We start from the raw sequence: 15,210 nt of genomic DNA on the forward strand, positions 1-15,210 counted from the left end.
GCAGAATTGTCAACATTTCGAAAGAAATCTAAGTTGAGGCATAATCTAGTTACCTACGGAGAACGCACATGTTAACAGAATGAACGGAAGTTGAAAACAGTATCGTAACCATCGCAACGATACATATTTCCGGGTTAAGGAATAAGGTGGATAAAGCCCAAAAAAATAATCTTTACAAAAATAAATAAATAAATAAATAATTATATTCAAATGTACTAATAATTACTTAATTAGTAAAGAGTGTTGTATGTTTGTTTCGGGGTCTGTCTAGTGACATGTTTAACTGATTGTGGTGCATTCTTGTTTTTGTTGTGATGGCCAGTGGCCAGTGGCCATTGGCCACCCTCCTGTTCTGTGTGTTACCTTACAGGTTAGATGGAGCCGTTTGGAATACCGTGGTGGACGTGAAGGTCAGGTAATGATAATGGAGTCCACATTCCATGGACCCCTTCACATCCCCTGTCTGTATAGTGTTAACTGCAACACCCCACAGTGCTAAATAGTCCTGGTCACTATAGTGTTAACTCCAACACCCCACAGTGCTAAATAGTCCTGGTCACTATAGTGTTAACTCCAACACCCCACAGTGTTAAATAGTCCTGGTCACTATAGTGTTAACACCCCACAGTGCTAAATAGTCCTGGTCACTATAGTGTTAACTCCAACACCCCACAGTGCTAAATAATCCTGGTCACTCACTACAGTGTTAACTCCAACACCCCACAGTGCTAAATAGTCCTGGTCACTATAGTGTTAACTCCAACACCCCACAGTGCTAAATAGTCCTGGTCACTATAGTGTTAACTCCAACACCCCACAGTGCTAAATAGTCCTGGTCACTATAGTGTTAACTCCAACACCCCACATTGCTAAATAGTCCTGGTCACTATAGTGTTAACTCCAACACCCCACAGTGCTAAATAGTCCTGGTCACTATAGTGTTAACTCCAACACCCCACAGTGCTAAATAGTCCTGGTTACTATAGTGTTAACTGCAACACCCCAAGGTGCTAAATAGTCCTGGTCACTATAGTGTTACAGTAACTCCAACACCCCACAGTGCTAAATAATCCTGGTCACTCACTACAGTGTTAACTCCAACACCCCACAGTGCTAAATAGTCCTGGTCACTATAGTGTTAACTCCAACACCCCACATTGCTAAATAGTCCTGGTCACTATAGTGTTAACTCCAACACCCCACAGTGCTAAATAGTCCTGGTCACTATAGTGTTACAGTAACTCCAACACCCCACAGTGCTAAATAGTCCTGGTCACTATAGTGTTAACACCCCACAGTGCTAAATAGTCCTGGTCACTATAGTGTTAACTCCAACACCCCACAGTGCTAAATAGTCCTGGTCACTATAGTGTTAACTCCAACACCCCACAGTGCTAAATAGTCCTGGTCACACAGTGGCACAGTACTGTAGCTGCTTCCTCATTCAAAGGGAATACACACGTCACAGTGGTGCAGTGGACACAACAAATCTTGCACACTTCAAAGCAGGAGTGTGTGTGTGTGTGTGTGTGTGTGTGTGTGAGAGAGAGAGAGAGAGAGAGAGAGAGAGAGAGAGACCTGTGAAAACAAAAAGAAAGAACATGTGTGTACCTGTAAGAGAGGCTTAACACTTCTTTATTAAAGGATTGTCTAACTTTTTCACAGATTTTTCTTTTTTTTACAGATCGCAGCGTGAACATGAACCTGAATCTCCAGAAGAGCAGATACACAGTGAATATGAATGAAAAGTACATTATGAACTAGAAAAGCACTAAGAGAGTGCAGACCTCCGCCTGTATTGTTTTTCCTTGGTTGTCATACATTTGAACCTAAACATTTAGATCGCCACTACGTGACTGGCTATATCATGCCATTACACCGCTGAGCGGAAAACATAAACAGCTCCGGAATCCCGACAGTGATACGGATCACTCCCAAAATGTAATCGTGTCTTCCTTGGGTCATTTCTGACATTCCCTGAAGATTTCATCGAAATCCATCCATCACCTTTTGAGTTATCTTGCTAACAAAAAGACAGACAGACAAAGAAAAGCACTCCGAGAACGCAGACCTCCACCAAGCGAAAACATAACCGCCTCCTGGATCCAGACGGTGATCCGGATCATTCCCAAAATGTAGTTGTTTCTTTCTTGGGTCATGTCAGACCATTCCTGAAAATTTTGTCGAGATCCATCCATAACTTCTGGAGTTATCTTGCTAACAAACAGACAAACAAACAAACAAACAAACAAACCCCGATGAAAACATAACAGTAACACTTTACATTACAGATTGGTAATAAGTGGGTAATGTTATGGTAATATGTATGCAATTTAATGGTAATAATATTTTTAAAGCGCATATTACAAATAATTAAAGGTATACTATGCAACGTTTTTCAGTTAATCAATTCGTTCCATACTGTTATATATGATTAAAGGAGTCATTACCGGTCGAACAGTGTTTTTTTTGGCCGTCCTAGTGGTCTGTAGCGGTAGAAACACACTTGCAACTTCAGGAGACCTCGGGCACACACCCATGCTCTACTCCAGGAAGTGTCATGTAAAGTCTCATGAAAAGGCACGGCAGACTGACCGATTGAGGAATTTTGTAAAAAAAATCGCGCTAAAGCTGTAGGGGAAGCTGCAGAGACACATGCAAGCATAAAACGAGCGAAAACGAAAAGTGAAAGCGAAACCGGCGATGAAATCGCCAATCCTGCATAGTATACCTTTAATGTGTAATTTCAAGACAATTGCTGCAATTACCTAACCTGACTCTCGCCAGATACTTGTAGTTCGCTGAGCTTCACATAAGGATCTGGGACTTCTCGATACGAGATGTATTTCTGAAGGCGGGGCCTTGCATGTGATTTGATAAACCACTTGTCCGTTATCTTGAATGACGTGCTAGGCTACTTCAAGCTCTTGCCAAACCCGGTCGGAAGAAGAGTGAAAACATCCTTGCCACCAATAAATGGCTTCAAAACCATTCTCTGTTCATCTTTTAAAGAATGAATACTCGATAGATCTGACAAAACAGTTGAAATAGCATCAATGTCAGCACAAGACTCCTCGCTGCGTGCCCCCATTGTTGTTTGAATCAGACAGTTATTGTGAAATTAGTCAAATTACCTTATTTATTTCATCATAATAACAGATAACAGGTCACATTTTACCATCAAACTAACTAGGCTAGGCCCTACTACAAAAACTTTGACCACTGTGTAATTGTGCCATAACGCTTAGAAGTTACTATGTAATTTAGTCCTTCATAGCACCATCATGTTGGTGTAATTACAGAAATATTACATCACAGTAAGCAAATCCTAAATATTTATTGCTTCGGTAAGTACATATTAAATCCAAGTTATTTGCATTGTTGTTGTAGTATGGTAATTGCACAGTCTAGAAATTACACATTAATTATTTGTAATATGTGGTTTAAAAATATTATTACCATGAAATTGCATGCATATTACCATAACATTACCCACTTATTACCGATCTGTAATGTAAAGTGTTACCAACATAACCTCATTGGCGGAGGTAATGAATGATGTACATTACGGATACATAGCCTACAGAAAGATGTGTACATTACGGACACGTATACAGAATGATGTGTACATTACGGACACGTACAGAATGATGTGTACATTACGGACACGTACAGAATGATGTGTACATTACGGACACGTAAAGCAAGATGGAGCTGACCATAACCCTGTCTTGTGCACCCAAAGGAGCGTTAATCCAGCACACAACAGCAGTCCCAGAATAATCCCAAAACGCACCATCCAGATGACGGAGTCTGAGAGAGAAGCAGACAATAGAATAGATGTCACTTGGGAATACTGTTTAACAGGACATCATTACTCCACCCACATCTCCAACATAATGTGTCTTAACCACATTCAGAACTAGAAAAGCACTGAGAGAGTGCAGACCTCCGCCTGTATTGTTCTTCCTAGGTTGCCATACATTATGAGTTCAACTAAACAAGATGCAGAGCCATAATCTAAATGGTTATAGTGTACCATTGGCTTCATGGTTAGCTATGGCTTTCATGGTATGCTAATCTAATCTATATGGCAATAGCTATAGGCTACAAGTATATATGGCTACCACTCTAGGTTATTGCTTTATTTTATATGGCTGGTTATATCTCTATCTCTATGTGTGTGTGTGTGTGTGTGTGTGTGTGTGTGTGTGTGTGTGTGTGTGTGTGTGTGTGTGTGTGTGTGTGTGTGTGTGTGTGTACTGTACCTGTATTTGAGTTCATATTACCATATCCACTAGAACTCGTAGGTGTGACTGTGTGTAAAGGTGTTGGAAATGGTGCATCTGGAGGCAAAAGGAAGATTGGGGGAAGCCATAAATGTACATCATAAAGTTAGTTGCCATATTTCAATGTTACCGTACTCGTATTTTACAGAGTTCTGTGCTGTTCATATTTCAGAACATTTGAATGCTGGAAACATCATGATGAAGTGTGTGTGTGTGTACCTGTAGGGGGTAGAGTGTTGGTTGTATCCTGTAGATGGGTGGGGTTTAGTGGTGGATGTGTGTGTGTGTGTGTGTGTGTGTGTGTGTGTGTGTGTGTGTGTGTGTGTGTGTGTGTGTGTGTGTGTGTGTGTGTGTGTGTGTGTGTGTACCTGTAGGGGGTAGAGTGTTGGTTGTATCCTGTAGATGGGTGGGGTTTAGTGGTGGATGTGTGTGTGTGTGTGTGTGTGTGTGTGTGTGTGTGTGTGTGTGTGTGTGTGTGTGTGTGTGTGTGTGTGTGTGTGTGTGTGTGTGTGTGTGTACCTGTAGGGGGTAGAGTGTTGGTTGTATCCTGTAGATGTGTGGGGTTTAGTGGTGGATGTGTGTGTGTGTGTGTGTGTGTGTGTGTGTGTGTGTACCTGTAGGGGGTAGAGTGTTGGTTGTATCCTGTAGATGGGTGGGGTTTAGTGGTGGATGTGTGCGTGTGCGTGTGCGTGTGCGTGTGCATGTGCGTGTGTGTGTGTGTGTACCTGTAGGGGGTAGAGTGCTGGATGTATCCTGTAGATGGGTGGGGTTTAGTGGTGGATGTGTGCGTGTGCGTGTGCGTGTGTGTGTGTGTGTGTGTGTGTGTGTGTACCTGTAGTGGGTAGAGTGTTGGATGTATCCTGTAGATGGGTGGGGGCTTTAGTAGTGGATGGAGGAGACACAGGTGTTGGAGCTGAGACACAGACAAACACAAACAAACTCAGTAAACATGATAATGAAACACAAATAATCAAAGAGTAATCAATTCCACATAAAACATAATAAACACAAGAAAAGCACTCAGAGAGCGCAGACCTCCGCCTGTATTGTTCTTCCTTGGTTGTCATACATTTTAACCTAAACTGTTCAGATCGCCACCACGTGGCCATACCATGCCATATGCACAACAGGCGAAGGAACTGACAATTTCACTGCATTCTTTACTTAGTAATCATATGCATGTGACAAATAAACCTCCTTGTATCCTTGTATCCATTACACTGCCAAGCGAAAAACATAACCTCCTCCTGAATCAAGACAGTGATACGGATCTCAAAATTTAACCGGACTCTGAAATGGGCGAAACCTCTTCGGTGAAGTGAAATTGAATAAGCCAATCACATGCAACTAGTGTTAAATTCTGCTCTATCTGTCTATCTTTAGTTGATTCATTTGGCCTGACTCAACCCACGCCAGACTTCACTCTGGCCACAGCGAGCACTGCTGCAAAATACACTGTCACCCTCATCACACCCTAAGTGTGTCTGTGTCGGGTCTACTGCAGTGGAGATGAGCAGGAGGCAGAGAGGAAGAGGATGAGGAGGAAGAGCTGTGTATTTCAGTGCTGTTGTGAAGATGACGTTAATGTGCACTATTTTGGTAAAGCGTCGTAAAGGCATGACAGATTGCTGGCGCAGCAGTGAGAGGCAGTGTGACGTACCTTTACTGACGGCCAGCACCACTTTGACTAATGTGTCTTCACCCCACTGATTAAGCCCACAGTAGTAAACTCCAGCATCACCCAGCCGCAGATTAGAGATGATCACTGAGAAAGTATTTGCACTTGTGGTGTCCACAGTTAAATATCTTCCCTTTCTTTCTCCATTGCCATTCTTTCCTGATGTGATGAGAACATCACTCCGCCCACAAGGCTCCCGGCAGAGGTACTTTTGGGTGAATATGTGCTCAACTGGATATGGGCATGTTAATTCCACTCTTCCTCCTTCAGTTCCAAACACAAGTATGGGTGCCGTCAGGACTCCTGTCTGAACTATGGAGAATATCAGATTAAATTAAACAGAAATCAAGTTAATCCAGTTCTTCTAATTCAATTTGCCATCTTAAGCCGGTAACTATGAGGAGCTATGGACAGAGAGTGGAGTGCAGTGAGATCAAGTTTTCCTTGTTATGCGTCAGTGTACAGTTGTGGCCTAATTTGTAGTACCTTGTTCCATTTCAGTCTTGTACTTCTAGCAGAACCATTTGCACTGCGGTCTCCTTCTGCACTTTAACTTGAATGTTAGTCCTCATTCATCACCAGCTATAATAGATTAACACACGCACACACACACACACACTCACACACAAACTCACCAGAACAGAGGGAGAGAATCCACAGAGCTGTCCTCATCTTGTTCCTGTCGGTCTTTTCTTAACGCCACTGCTGTGCTGCCATCACCCACATACTATACATACACTCAAATACACACACGACCACTCCCTTTCAAATAGTCAGCACTGAAACAGAACCGACCAACCAGCCAGCAGTTTGTGGTAGCTCAACATCCCCTCACTCACAACAAGGAAATTGAACAATACGCTGTGATTGGTCAGTTATGAACAGTGGTTTAGAGAAGTGTTGGTGATGGGGTGTCTTTGAATAGTTTGGAACACTGGTGGTGGTGGGGTGTTTTAGAACAGTAGTGTAGAACAGTGGTGGTGGGGTGGTGCTTTAGAACAGTAGTGTAGAACAGTTGTGGTGGGGTAGTGCTGTAGAACAATAGTTTGGAACAGTGATAGTGGGGTGGTTTAGAATAGAACAGTTGTGGTGGGGTGGTTTAGAATAGTAGTTTGGAACAGTGATAGTGGGGTGGTTTAGAACAGAACAGTTGTGGAGGGGTGGTTTAGAATTAGTAGCTTAGAACAGTGGAGGCAGAGCCATATGGTAGTGGTGGAGTAATTTAGAACAGTAGTTTGGAACAGTGCTGGTGGTGGGGTGTTTTAAAACAGTAGGTCTAGAACAGTTGTGTTGTGTTATGTTGTGGTGGTGCTTTAGAACAGTAGTTTGGAACAGTGGTGGGGTGGTTTAGAACAGTAGTTTGGAACAGTGGTGGGGTGTTTTAGAACAGTGGAGGCAGAGTGGTGGTGGGGTGGTTTAGAACAGTAGTTTGGAACAGATCGGTGGAGTTGTGGTTTAGAACAGTGTCTCCAAGACAGCAGAGAAGCGCTGGATCGGCCCTCCAGCACCAACTAGTCTGCAGTGATGGAGTCTGCTGCCCCCCTGTGGTCTAATGAATGCACTGCACAAAGATGCTACAAGACTACAGTCCTACTCTTCAAACAGCACTGTCCTGTTTACTCTCAAATGATCCAAGTGTGTGTGTGTGTGTGTGTGTGTGTGTGTGTGTGTGTGTGTGTGTTGCGTTTTCAGTTCAGTGTGTTTTGTTCAACGTGTCTAGTCTTATTTTAGTGTAAGTCTGTTTGGAGTGTTCTATTTGAACAAAATGTTCTAAATGTCCAACTAAGACTCTATGACAGTTTAACGCCTGTTATGAATCACTCTTAGCAAAACCAATACTTAAGACCACAAATCTTTATGTTCCCTCATAAATGTAGTTGAAACTGGAATAGGCTAAATAAAAAGAAGACTTTGGGTAGGTTGCTATTAGATTTCACAAGTTTCAAGTTTGTCACAATCTGCAAAATGATGTAACGGAAAAAGATTTTCTAAGAACATCTCAAGCTGCAAGGAGAAATTCTCATCGTGTGCAGTGGAACCTAGCTGACGCCCGAGATGAATCACCATGGTGATACGGACAAACCTGCGTAGCTACTTCAGTGTGTTCAAATGTGTGTGTCGGGCTGTCCTTCTCTCCCTTTCTCTCTCACACACTCCCCTCTCTCTCTCCCTCTCTCACACTCATCTCTCTCTCCTCTCTCTCACTTCTCTCACACACTTCTCTCTTTTTCTGTCACAAACTTCTCTCACGCACGCAAGCACGCACGCACGCACGCACGCACACACGCGCATAGGCGCATACGTGCACACACACACACACACACACACACACACACACGCGCGTGCACACACACACACACGCACACACACACACACACACACACACACACACACACACACACACACACACACACACACACACACACACACACACACACTCCTCTCTCCTCCCTCTCCTTCTCCCTTGTATTGCTGCCTCTACTCTACTCTCCTCTGCTTTTGTTCAGGGAACATTTCAGACTCTCACATCTCTGATGATTCCCTGGTCAGAATGGATGTGTTGTGGTCACATAAACAAACTTTCACACACTTTTTACTCTACTCACACACACACACACACTCTCTCTCTCTCTCTCTCTCTCTCTCTTACACACACACACACACACACACGCTTATCCAAAGTAGATCAGATCTTCTCCCCCTTCTCTCACACATGCACAACTCCTCACACACTTATTCTCCCTGTCTCTCTTATACACACTCACACACTCTATCATACACCCTCACACACACACACAAATACAAACTCCTCACACATTTATTCTGCCTGTCTCTCTTAGATACACACTCACACACTCTCTCACTATCTAACACTATCATACATCCTCTCTCTCTTAACACACACACACTCACGCACACACACACACACACCGACACACGCACGCACAAACACACACACACACACACACACACACCGACACACGCACGCACAAACACACACACACACACACACACACGCACGCACACACACACGCACGCACACACACACACACACACACACACCCTGCTCATTCCCCTGTGGCCAGCTGGTCTTTCTCTGCTCATTAGGCAGTGGGCAGTGCAGTGCAGTGGGGGGATTATTCTTAGATGCTGCTGGGCTGCTGTGCTGCTGTGTGGAGCCCACTCCATATATGGGCATATGAGGAGGGAGAGACTGGAGCACACCTAAACAAGCCTGAGTCAGACCCTCACTACACACACACACTCTCTTTAACGATACACACACACACACACACACACACACACACTAACAGTCACACACACACACACACACACACACACTCACACTAACACACACACATACATTATACACACACACACAAATTATACATACATTACACACACACACATTACAGAAACATACACACTTCACACACATTACACACTCGCTCACAATCTCACATACATTACCCATACACCTCTCTCACACATGCAAACGGAAACACACACTTGTTTCCAGAACACACTGTTTACTAAAAGTCAATCTACAGACACAAACACTCACACTGTTTACGAAGACCAAGTCAAACTACAGACACACACACTCACCTGGGCCTGCCTGTATTCCCTCAGTTCTGTTACAGACACACACACTCACCTGGGCCTGCCTGTATTCCCTCAGCTCTGTTACAGATCTTTCTTTAAGACCTACGTACTGTTATGATACACTTGATTAGCCTGACTATATATACAAGGTAAGAGGAATGAGTGTGTGTGTGTGTGTGTGTGACAATGCATACAAACCAGGAGGTAAGAGGAGTGTGTGTGTGTGTGTGCGTGTGTGTGTGTGTGTGTGTGTGTGTGTGTGTGTGTGTGTGTGTGTGTGTGTGTGTGTGTGTGTGTGTGTGTGTGTGTGTGTGTGTGTGTGCCAGTGTTGTAGTACTCGAGTCCAGGACTCGGACTCGAGTCCGAGTCATTAGCCAAATTTAGAGACTTGTGACTTGACTTGGACTCGAGCACTGAATGACTCGGACTTGGACTCGGACTCGTACATTCAAAGCATTCAGACTCGAAAATTGAGGCGAAGACTCGACTTTGACCATGAGATTTGTGTTTACAGTTTGCTTACCATTCATTCCTGCAGACGCCCCTGTATGAAAGTTCATAGCGGCCGCCATTAGGACTTTTTTAGTTTTTAGTTTAAAGTGCTTACTTTAGTGCGGAACTTGGACTCGACTTGACCAAAAAGTACTCGACTTGAATCAATATTGACTCGACTCGGACTTGACTCGGATGAGTAGTGGACTCGACTTGGACTCGACTCGAAATTTGTTTTTAATGACTTGGACTTGACTCGGACTCGGACACTGGAGACTCGAACCTGGACTCGGACTCGAGGCATAGTGACTTGACTACAACACTGGTGTGTGTGTGTGTGTGTGTGTGTGTGTGTGTGTGTGTGTGTGTGTGTGTGTGTGTGTGTGTGTGTGTGTGTGTGTGTTTGTGTGTGTGTGTGTGTGTGTGTGTGTGTGTGTTACAAGACCCACTTAACACTGAGCCAGTGTGTCACATGTTTAATACAAACGCAAACTCATCACAAACAAACGCTGCAAAAGGAGAAACATGTGCACATGTCTGTCCTAGCATTCCTCCCCTAGAGAGTGGATTATCTTGTGAGGACACAGACACATACACTGCTTGCACAAGCAATCTGAATGAATAAACTTGTACAAATAAAACAAACAACAACAACAAAAAAAAACACTTTTGCGCACTGTAACTCAGTGAGATCTCACCACACCCAACCAACACGTGTGAATCCAACTACTTTCTAAGACCATAACGTAGCAAAGGCTCAATTAAAAAAAAATAAACGTAAAACATTTCTCTGAATAAATGACTCCCTCACAATCCCCATCTCTCAGGACATTTCACCCACATACTCCAGGACAAGAGTGTAAGAGACGGACCTTCAGTCTGGGTTCAGAGTTCAACAGTCCCGCCCCTCCTCCAAGAGAGCTTAGTTTCCGGAAGTAAGTTTCCCATTCATTTCTCCCATCAACGTCTGGGAAAATCAGAATGGTTAGACTCTACCTTAGGCTGACTAGCTATGACGTGACTCATACAACATTTCATTTCAAGAAGAAAAGGTGAGAAAGGTTCTCAATGGAAAAAATGAACTAGCATCTTACATCCAGAATCAGAGAGGCACGGAACTGTTGACCTCTATTATCCCAGTCCTACTGCCCTGCCAAGGGGTATTACCCCAGTCCTACTGCCCTGCTGAGTGGTATTACCCCAGTCCTACTGCCCTGCCAAGGGGTGTTACCCCAATTCTACTGCCCTACCAAGGGGTATTCACCCAGTTCTGCTGCCCTGCTGAGTGGTATTCACGTAGTTCTACTGCCCTGCCGAGGGGTGCTCACCCAATACTACTGCCCTCCTCCTGACACACTCGGACTGCTCAGAGAAGTTCTGGCCTGTAATTTGACACTGACGTATCTAACATTCCATCAGCGTTGCCAGGTCTAGCCTCCAATCCCCTTCAAATCTGAGAAACTCCCAAATTAAGACTTGTGCAGTTCTGACTCAATCCAGCCACCCATGAAAACATAATTAAGTTTCAGTTGAAAATTTAGAATTAAGTTTTTTGTAGTTTTTAAGTTTTTTTAATAAGGAAAGATTTGTTTCATCAGGAGAAGGTAAGATACACGATGGCCCATGAGACCGTTGTGGCACTGTGTGGCTCGGGAGTGGAGCCGGGCCAGTTCTGTTACCAGTCTGGGCCAGAGCGGTTCGGAGATGAGCCCAACCCGTGGCTGGGTCCTCGTTCTTCTCAACACACTGGTCCTCACCTCAGCACACCTCACCAGACTGGAGGAAGGAACTGGGCCTCGTGGGGATCAGGCTGAGATGCGCCAAAAGAAAAGCCCCCTCCCTTCCTCCAGGGAGAGCCTAGAACAGTCACAATCATTCCAGAGCAGTCTAGAACAGTCACAATCATTCCAGAACAGCCTAGAACAGTCACAATCATTCCAGAACAGCCTAGAACAGTCAATCATTCCAGAGCAGTCTAGAATAATCACAATCATTCCAGAGCAGTCTAGAACAATCACAATCATTCCAGAACAGTCTAGAGTATACATTCACATCACATCACTTCACAGACGGTCTCTGGGGCATCAGTGAGTCCACAGGGGTAGATGAGGGGTGTTGCTCCTTACAGTACCGCTGGGCTGGGCCACTCCTGGTCACCCTCTCCACTGTTACCTCAGCAACTTGGGCACCTCCACCTGAAAGAGAGAGAGAGAGAATAAGAGAGGAAGGAGATAGGGAGAGAGAGAGAGACAGAGAGACATTACATTACAGTACATTTGGCTGACGCTTTTTAACCAAAGCGACTTACAACATGGTAAACATTTTAAGCTTTTTAATGAGTAATTCTAACAACAATTCTAGGAACATTTAAAGAGATAGAGTGCAGTAAGAGTGAAGAAAATAGAAGGTGTCAAAAATAGTGATTTTTTAAAAAGCAGACTGCAGTAGGATCAATGAGTGCAATTGTCGGGAGGAGGAGTGTGACTGGGAATGGCTGCGTCCGTCTTGTCCCTGTCAAGGTATCCATCGTCGTGGAGACCTCAACAGGCACAATTAGGTGGTAAACAGAGACAGAGGATGGAGAGCGTGCACACACACACACACACACACACACACACACATTACACAGGGCAGGGTGAGCCTGGTGGACCATCTGGAGGCATTTCGACTGAGAGCTGCGTTCCTGACGGAGTTGTTCTGGGAAACACTCGAGATAAGGATTGTTTACCAATTCCTGCTCTTTTTAAAGAGCTGAGGCACAACACTCCACACTGACTCCGGCTACCCAAGGAAGCTGCTCTACCAACAGCAGCATAGCTGAAGGAGGTTTAAGAGTATTACAGATATTTCAGTATACTACAGATGTTCAAGTATGAGACAGATGTTTTAAGTACTGATATATAAGACAGCTATTTATGTATGCTACTGATGTTTAAGTGTACAACAGAAGCTTAGGTATTTGCTGTATGTTTGTTTAAGTACGATACAGACCATATAGTAGTATGCAACAGATGTTTGAGTATGCTATAGATGTTTAGGTATACTACATATGTTTGAGTATGCTATAGATGTTGAAGTATACTACAGAAGACTGGACAAATCCCAACGGATGACCACTATCACCACACCCCCCCAGCAGGGCCTTCTGGACACAGTACACTGTGTGTGTACTGTATGTGTGTGTGTGTGTGTGTGTGTGTGTGTGTGTGTGTGTGTGTGTGTATATGTTTGGCACCTTCTTGAGGGTTGTCATGCTGCTCTTGCTGCGTATGGACGCCAGCAGCTGGTCTCTGGAGTTCCTCTCGGTTCCGCGTTCTCCGGCCCGGTTCTCGGTTCTCCTCTGGGACACCGGCGTGAGGGTGCGTCTCAGCGCCTGCACATCCAGCCCTGGAGCGGGCGGAGGGGGGGCGGGGGGAGGACACACACCCTTCCGTGCCCCGTCCTTACCCGGGGGGGTGGGGGCCGGTGGGGGCTTGGCGAAGGGGGTCTTGGAGGGCACGGCGGTGCCCGGCTTGTCCACGTGATTGGGCTGATTGGAGAACTTCTGCCTGAAGGCGTCCACGGCACCGGACGTCTTACCGGACGCTGGGTCCGACCTCTGGGTCCGGCCCGGCTTCTGGCCCACCGGCGCCTGCTGCTCGTTCTGGGTCACCGAGTTCTGCTGGGGCGGCAGGAACCTCCTGGACGCCAGGCCCGTCTGAGAGGGTTGCTTGGGCACGTTCGGCTCCTTCTTCTGCAGGCTCTGTTGCTTCGGCGCGTTCGGCACGCTCTGCTGCTTCTGCTGCAAGTTCTGCTGGGCCTTCTGGTCCTTCGGGTTCTGCTGCGCCGTGTTCTGGTTCTGGTTCTGGTTCTGGCTGCCGCTCTGCGCCTGGGCCTGCTGCCTCTGCTCCAGGCGTCGCTGGCGCTGCCGGTCCATGTTGCGGCTCAGGATGTGTGTGACGGTCATGCGCGGGCCGGCCAGCTCGAAGTGGTAGCCCAGCTTGAGCAGCGTGGCGTTGTCCCGCAGCAGGCGCGCCAGCTCCATCTCCGTGCGGCCGCCGCAGATGTGCCGCTGGTTGTGGAAGCGCAGCTCCGTCAGCGCCGCGTTCTCCGTCAGCGCCTCCACCAGCGCCAGCATGCCGCGGCCCGTCAGCTGGTTGGAGTCCATGTTGAGGCTGGCCAGCGTGGCGTTGGCGCGGAGGGTGAGCGCCACGGCGTGTGCCACGTGGTCGTTGGCGCGCGTGTTGGCCAGGCTGAAGGAGCGCACGTGCGTGTTGCGCCGCAGGGCCTCGGCCAGCTGCAGGAGCGTGTCGGTGCGGATGGCGTCCGAGTTGTTCACGTTGAGCTCCGTCAGCTCGGGGTCGTTGCTACGGACACGCTCCAAGAGGCCGTCGAACATGCTGGAGGCCTCGTCGCTCTCCTCCTCCTCTTCCTCCTCCTCTTCCTCCTCCTCCTCCTCCTCCTCCTCCTCTTCCTCCTCCGGCTCAGGCTCTCTGCTGGGCGGACAGCTCTTACTCCGATGCTTGACCTCCCGACTGTCCTCTCTGCTCCTCGCTCTGGCCCGTCTGTGTGAGCGATCCTCGGACATCTCTCTCCCCTCCTCCCTCCTCTTGTCTCTATCCTCCTCTCTCTCTCTCCTGCTCTTCTCTCTACCCAGTCTGCCTGACTTCTCCTCAGATCTGTCTCTGCTCTCTCTCTTCTCCACTCTCCTCTCCTCTTTCCACTCCTCTTTCCTCTCCTCTCTCTTCATCTCTTTCCTCACCTCTATTGTCTCCTCTCTCTTCCATTCTCTCCTCTCCTCTCTCTTCTCCTCCATTCTCCATTCTCTTTTCTCCACCTGGCTGTCTCCTTTTCCCTCTTCCTGTTTAGAACCCAAGCCTCTTCTGGCCCTCCTCTCTTCCATTGCTATCTCTCTCCTCTCCTCCATTGTTAACTCCCTCCTCTCTTCCACTCCACTCTCTCTCCTCTCCTCCACTGCTCTCTCCCTCTTCTCCTCCACTCCTCTCTCTGTCTTTCTCCTCTCCTCCGTCTGACTGTTTCTATCTTCTGTTTTTTCCTCTAAACATTTAGATATCATGCCTCTTCTCCTCCTCCTCTCCTCCATTGCTTTCTCTCTCTCCCTCTCTTTTTTCACCTCCTCATCCTCCTCCTCTTCTTTTTTTTCTA

At 46.3% G+C, this 15,210-nt stretch overlaps 2 protein-coding genes across 2 annotated transcripts in view; both read right to left on the reverse strand.

Annotated features, from left to right (window-relative positions):
* Window positions 1–1,408: 1,408 nt before the first annotated feature.
* LOC134087014 (CMRF35-like molecule 5) lies at window positions 1,409–6,753 on the reverse strand. Its single transcript, XM_062540215.1, has 7 exons — window positions 6,603–6,753; window positions 5,950–6,279; window positions 5,122–5,202; window positions 4,269–4,346; window positions 3,720–3,813; window positions 2,167–2,217; window positions 1,409–1,439 (listed from the first exon to the last, which is right to left on the reverse strand). Exons 1-7 carry the CDS (start codon window positions 6,637–6,639, stop codon window positions 1,409–1,411), a joined length of 702 nt encoding a protein of 233 aa, XP_062396199.1. The 5' UTR covers window positions 6,640–6,753.
* Window positions 6,754–10,557: 3,804 nt separating this feature from the next.
* The window catches only part of lmod1a (leiomodin 1a (smooth muscle)), a 13,320-nt gene continuing 8,667 nt past the window's right edge, over window positions 10,558–15,210 (reverse strand). Inside the window, exons 3-4 of the mRNA XM_062540216.1 lie at window positions 13,301–14,537; window positions 10,558–12,260 (exon numbers count right to left, since the gene is read on the reverse strand). Of these exons, the coding sequence (XP_062396200.1) occupies window positions 12,234–12,260; window positions 13,301–14,537 (1,264 nt within the window). The 3' untranslated portion in view covers window positions 10,558–12,233. The remainder of the gene's footprint in view (window positions 12,261–13,300; window positions 14,538–15,210) is intronic.

The sequence above is a fragment of the Sardina pilchardus genome, chromosome 7 (genome assembly GCF_963854185.1).
Source record: "Sardina pilchardus chromosome 7, fSarPil1.1, whole genome shotgun sequence".
Classification (NCBI taxonomy): domain Eukaryota; kingdom Metazoa; phylum Chordata; class Actinopteri; order Clupeiformes; family Clupeidae; genus Sardina; species Sardina pilchardus.